Genomic DNA, 6,931 nt, shown 5'->3' with positions numbered 1-6,931 from the left:
CTTTATAATCTCCAATTATTTGTATCATTCTTTTGCATTCACTAATTCATATACCAAAATGATAAAAAGTATTTATATTTTGAGAGAGTATATATGTAAAGAATATACCTTTTCATTGAAAAAGGGTATGACAAAATTTGTAAACAATTCCTCCTCCCTACTCTGACATGTGCCGTTTGTCTTCCTTTCAATAAAAACTTGTAGAAATTTCGGTAGAGATTTCAGCTTCAAGGAATATAGTTCAGGAAACTCAACCTTATGAGCAGCTTTGTTGCTAATGTTTTGGTTATCATCTTGTATTTCATGGATAACCATCTCCTTAATTGCATTGCGTTCGCCTACTCTGATTTTTTTAAGTTTCAAAAGGACTTTTGCTTCAGATGGTGAGAAAAGACTCTTCAACCTGTTAAAAGACTCTTCAGTCTGTTACAGTTACTCAAATCTTTCTCTCTTAATTTTCTAAAACACTTCTCTGTGAGTTTCCCATGACAGAGTTTTTCAAGGTTCTCCAGTTTTTTAAGAACCAAGCTCTCCAAACTTACAAAGGCACTGCGAGAATGAATCTCCTCCATTGAGTTGATGATGTATTTAATTCCAACATTATTTTGGAATCCAAAGAACTTCAATTGTGGAAACCCCTCTCAAACTAGATCATAAACAACGTTGGTCAGACCCTCTAATCCACTTAAACCTAATTCTTTTGATCCTTTCATTAACATTTTAAGGTCTGCATGGTCATCTAATAGATTGCTTGTGTGGATCTTGAAGTTCAACTTTCTTGAAATTCCAAATTTCTCAGGCAAGAGCTCATGTTATACTATATTTATGTTATATCTTTCAAATTTTGTACGAAACAAATCTTTTGGCAAGCTGTTGACATCTGGTATAGCTAGGCGTAAAGTGGATAAATGAGCCAAATTCTTCAACTCGGTAGGACATTCAAAACTCTTTTCACCGATGACTTCTTCAGTTTCCCATTTTGGAAAAGAATTCTCAGTGTTCAACTCTTCTAAACTTATCAAAGTTGAAAAGATGTTAGGTTGGACCATTTCAAGTTTACGATAATTTCTTAAATTTAGCATCCGCAAGCGAGTTAATTGTCCTACTTCTCTGGGCAACTCCACAAAATCTAAATGAGAAAGGTAGAGGATTTCTAAGTTCTTTATCTCTGCAAGTAAACCAGAAACTTCTAATTTTGGACAAGCATCTATATTCAGTTCCTCCAGGGATAGGAACTTAAGCCAACTTTTGCAGCAAAAACTTTCAAGTTTTGGGAGATCTTCTAGAGTTAAAAATTTTAGTTTGGGAACAGGTTTCTTATCCATCCTTTCTAAGTCTCTTATATCATTTATGGTTAGTATCCTTTCAATGAGACTGCAATGAGATACATCCAGGCGCTCAAGCTTTTGGCCATTGCAAACGATGATAAATGCTTTAAACTATTACAGCCGCTAACCTTCAAAGTTGTTAGATTCTGCATGTTAAATTTTTCTGGAAGTTCGTCTGGCCATAAAACTTCTGAGTTCAGAGTGGACAACGACAAATACGTCAAGCTAGGAAATGAAACCTGTAAAAATATCAATTTCAATTTTGTCAATACTTAGAACTAACATATTAAGTTACAAACATGAATTTGAAAATTTAATTAACTGGAAGTTGAAGGAGAACTATACCATGGTCTTGAATAAGGATATGGGATGTTGATCTTTCCTTTGGCTTGTGAAACCAGTCTCGACCTCAGAATGAAAGAAATGAACAAGCTTTGATGAAGATTCCATTGTCAAATAGTGTAATTGAGGAAACTCAAATTTAGCATCAGCAAGAACGATGCAGGGATCATCTTCCCTTAAATAAGTAACTATCTCTCTCAGCTTCTTACGTTTAACAACTTCAATTTCCTCAAGCTGTTTGGCAATGGAGAATGAAAGGAGATTCTCCAATCTATCACAATCTCTCACTTTTGTAACTCTCAATTTGCCAAAAGAATCTGTTGACGGTTTTTCATGGCATATCTTCTCCAGGTTCATTAGTTTCTCAAGATATAATGTTTCCAAGCTTTGAAAGCAGAGCAGGATTGATTTTGCTCCGTGGAATTGATGATGTATAACATTTCATCATTCTTCTTAATTCTGAGATACTTCGACTGCGGAAAACCCTCTGGATCTAATTCACAAGCAAGATTATTCAACCATTTGATGTATATAGATTTAGAGGTTGAGATCTTTTCAACGACATTTGAAGACCATGATCGCCCCGCAATCTTCTTATGTCGAGCTCAAGTCCCAATACTTTTGAACAATATGCTCCTGACATAATAGACATACCATTAGAGTGAGTCCGAAATCGTCCAATGATTATGCGATAGCTCTTCAACTTCGTAGAAAACAAGTCTTTTGGCATAACGTTAACATCAGGCATATCTATACGTAAGTAGCTCAATCGAGACAAATTCTTTAACTCAATAAGATTAGCATCTCTTCTATAGCGATTGCCTCCCTCGGTATCCCATTTTGTAAAGCAATGTTCCAAACTCAAATTTCCCAAATGTGTTAAACTTGATATGACGTTGCGTTCGATCACTTCAAGCTTGGAACAATCAGTCACACAAGATGAGCCAGTTGTCCTATTTGCTTTGGCAACTCCACAATATTAGAGTTACAAATTATAAGATATTTTAAATTCTTCAACTCTCCAATCAAAGCCATGTCTCCTGAGTCAGAATAATACGAGCCAAGACTTTGAAGATTTTGAAGGAATGGAAACGACGAAGGCAGAGTTTATAAACACAGAGTAAACAACTCTTAAAACTCTAAGGTCCTTCATTTCTTCAAAAAGAAACTTGAGCTGCGGACATTGTAACCTTTCAGGAAGCCTGAAGTCATCAGTGCTGTATAGTAGTGAAATTGCAGTTGCATCCTCGAGTTGCCTACTGTCTTCCAGCTCAGGAACATAATTTCTAAAAGGCTAAACATTTGCCTTTCCCGTGATCCAATTGAGATGACAACGTCTTGAATTACATCATTCATTTGGACATTAAAAGGGTCGGCACCATCTGTTAAAAAAAAATATGCCTTGAGATTTTCAACCTCTATAAGAACTCTGTTTTCTGCCTCTTCTAATCCTTTGATGCCTTGGAATAATCCCAACCCAATACCGTATATCAAGAACGTGAGTGAGCGTATGTGACAATCTTCTAGATATAAACCAATAAACAACAGCATCAACTTTGCTTCATCACTTTCTAAAAGGTTATAGCTCACCGTTATACTAGAATATACTATATCATGCATGCCTTTGATGTTAGTTGGGGCAGATCTTCTTAGCTCTTGCAAGGTATTATCCCAAGTAGGATAGCTTTTGCTTTTCCATGCATTTGCGACCGTCGTTATCGCAATTCGTGATCCTCCACATTCTTCCACAATTACAGTTGCCAAAGGTTGGATATCAGGATTGTTCATCATTGAATCCCCAACTATTTTGCCAAATAAATCTTTAGCTTCATTATAAGAGAGAACTTCGAGCATGAAAATCTTGTCAGCACCCATATCATTACACACCACCTCTCGAGATCTAGAGGTGAACAGTATCTTGCATTGATTCCTGTCATTCTCAAAAGCAATTCCCACTTCATGCAGCTCGAATTTGTCCCAGACATCGTCTAGAACTCTGAGGATCTCGGTTTCTTGCCCCAGTCGACGACTCAAACATCGTTCTGCTCTAACAGATATGCTTTCCTCGTCAAGTTTTACGCCTACATGCTCTTAAATTTCTTTTTGAATCTTTTTGACATCTGGAGTTTGGGATATAGGGACGATAACCGTCTTATTGAATAGCTTCTCCTCCTTGGCTTGTCTAGCAACCTCTTTAGCAAGCATGGTTTTACCAATGCCAGCCATGCCATACACCCCAACCATCCTAGCATTAGCATTTCTTAAAGCATCCATAAATTTTCTTAAATATGGGGATTCTTGAATGGGAAGTGTTGTAGCCCTTGATTTCAATGGCATTCTTTGGTGGGACCCAATAAGAAATCTTTTGGGATAGTATTGCGGCTGATAATATGATTTCAGTGTTCAACATCCTGAGCCATGGCCTTCGCTAGCTTTCTTGCCCAGCTGATGCCTTTACACCAACATCTGAAACAACTTGGTAGAAAGCCCGGATCCCAGTTACTTTAGTCGTTGCTTGTGTGATGGGTGGTTGAGAGGTCAAATCGAGCAGCACAAAAAAGAAAAAAAAAAAAAAAAAGGAGGGAAAAAAGGAAAAAATAGGGTAAATATATAAACATAAGCTACGGATTTTGACCTTACAAACATATAAAAGTATAAACTATCCATTTTAGCCTTTTCTTTGCACCACAAACTATCCATTTTGACTTTGTAAAAATATAAAAGTATAAACTTTCGATTTTAACCTCTTTTTTACATCATTGAAATCCAAACTAAAATGTTATTTATATAATTTTAGAAGGTCTGAAAGTTCTAATCAGTCATATAATTCTACTTTTTATATATAAATATTATAGATAGATAGCCTAATATCAACAAATTAATCTACTCAATTTGCAGTCCAACATATATACATATGGATATATTTGGTAAATAGTTCAAGCTAATTTTAGCATGTCACTTATCAAAACTTATAGCAAATTAACTAAGAGTTTGGTTACTCATTATATATATTCTGTAATTGTTTTCTGGCTAAAAAGGAGGAAAAAAATAAAAAATTGTTTGAGTGTAGTAGTTTTTTGATTGTGTACACAAAAACAATTAAAAATAAAAATAAACAACTTTTTTAACTTTTTGTCAGGAGGGAATCTTTTGTATTCCCAAGAGACAAGCATGTTTTTTTTTTTTAAATTTTTTTCTTTTTTTTCCTTGTGGGGAGCTGGATAAGGTGTTTTCCGATGAATGAAAATGACTCCTGTGGTGTAAGTTTTTTGGCTCCAATATCGTAAAGGTTTAAAAAATAAACAATTTTTTAAACTTATGGTCAGACGGGAATCTTTTGTATTCTCAAGAGACAAACACGTGGGAGGGATATGTGGTGAAAGTTCACATGCCTTTTTTTTTTTTTTTTTTTTCCTTCCATTTTTCTTCTCTTTCTCTCTCTCGCTCTCTTGAGAAGACCAAACTTCCGCGTCGGATGTTGACTCTTGTACAGTAAGTTTTTTTAGCTCCAATATCGCAAAAGTTGAATATAATTCAAAAGTAGTTGCTTTAATTAACTTTCACATTCGTGCTATGATTAAAAAAAAATTGTTGTTTAAAATTCACACTCGTTGCTTCGTTTTATGGGGAATCATCAAATATTTAATTAGCATATAATAAACTAAAGAAACTGGCTTTATCGAGTTTTTCAATTTATTAACTATAATTATACTTAAATTAGGATAATGGCAAAGCATCACTAATTAAGCATGCACATTGAAACTCACTTTAAATTCACTAATTAAGTGGCTTTGTGCCTGTCTCGTATCTGAATATATTTATATTGTCAGATTGATATATTGATTCATATGTTTTATTTGATCCATATGTTGTGAACAATTTAACATTGCTTGATTGGGGGGGAAAGAAGCAAAAACAATCGGAAAAAAAAAAAAAATTGCTAATTCGTTCTCCTCGTGGGTCACCGCCCTTTTGTACAGTTTGGTGGCATTTCATATCCTTTTCATACCAGTTTTCTGTAGCGGTAATTACAACTTAGAAGTTAAATATCTCCAATGGCATGCTATTTATCAAAATATATCACAAATAGTCTATTTTACTATTTTATTGATAAGTGATAAATTTTACCGATGATATTTATGATGTTAAATTTTGCAAAAAAATGTAGCTGTTAAAATTTGTAAATAGATTTCACTATCAAAAAATTGGTGGAACTTATACATTTAGTAAATTAAATTTATTTTTTAAATTAGTTAAAAGGATGTTTAAAGTAGGCCATATTTTTTAGCCTTGTGCATACTCTTAACATGGATCCCATAATTTATTTTAAATGAATTCTAAAATCTGACAATATTATTTTTTAACATTTATTATTGAAATAATAATAATAAAATTTGACATTAATATTAACATTTATTTTTAAAAAACCCATATCAATGCCGAAGTTTGAGAATGGTAAAGGCAAAATTAAAATAATATTAGTAAAAAGCATGCGTCATTTATTTCCTTGTGCTTGTCTCACTCATCCAACCTTTACTCTGATTTGTCATTTACCAAAAGTTAAGAAAACCTCCACTGATCTGCGAGAGAACCAAATTAAGTCTGTCCTTCACTCACTCACTCTCTTCTTTCCTTGTTTCCATTTTGTGATCATTTGGAGTCTTCTTGCAGTTTCTTAATTCTACTTGATCTAATCCTCCTTTTCATCATACTTTCTGGCTTTCTTAGTTACTTTATTTCTCTTTATATTGTCGCCATCTTTTCTATATAGATCCACATATCTTGTACTTTGACAACCACAAAAAAAAAAAAAAAAAAAAAGGGAAAAATAGTAGTAGTGGCTATACAGCACTTGCAGCTGCTCCCTCCATTTAGATTCACAACCAATTGATCAGGTAATTCACATCCATACTGCTATGCTGTTATGATTTGGATTTCCTTTTATTCCATACTTTACATCAATTTGCACGTATAACTTACACAATCATTATTAATTTGTTTTATTTTAATTTTTCATTTTTAAGTTTTAAAGTTAAAACGCTATACCGAAAAAAGTGATGACTTATAAAATTTAGTAAACCAAATTATTATCGTGTCAGCTGTTACTATCGTTATTGTCAATTACCATTGGTGACAAAAAAGTTTTTTTTTTTTTTTTTCTGTTACAAATATATTCACCCCATAACTTTTTTGTTGTGATTACAGAAGATTGAAAAAAAAAAAAAAAAAAAAAAAAAAAAGAAGGTAGATTGGAGGTAAGC

At 33.5% G+C, this 6,931-nt stretch overlaps 1 protein-coding gene across 1 annotated transcript; it reads right to left on the bottom strand.

Moving 5' to 3' along the window:
* Positions 1 to 2,184: 2,184 nt before the first annotated feature.
* Positions 2,185 to 3,944, bottom strand: LOC132799628 (putative disease resistance protein At1g63350). Its single transcript, XM_060811939.1, has 4 exons — positions 3,819 to 3,944; positions 3,072 to 3,734; positions 2,728 to 2,964; positions 2,185 to 2,586 (listed from the first exon to the last, which is right to left on the bottom strand). The coding sequence occupies exons 1-4, from the start codon at positions 3,942 to 3,944 to the stop codon at positions 2,185 to 2,187; spliced, it is 1,428 nt and encodes a 475-aa protein (XP_060667922.1).
* Positions 3,945 to 6,931: the final 2,987 nt, after the last annotated feature.

This window comes from Ziziphus jujuba, chromosome 10, assembly GCF_031755915.1.
Source record: "Ziziphus jujuba cultivar Dongzao chromosome 10, ASM3175591v1".
Lineage (NCBI taxonomy): Eukaryota > Viridiplantae > Streptophyta > Magnoliopsida > Rosales > Rhamnaceae > Ziziphus > Ziziphus jujuba.
This window is presented reverse-complemented; position numbering and strand designations above follow the sequence as displayed.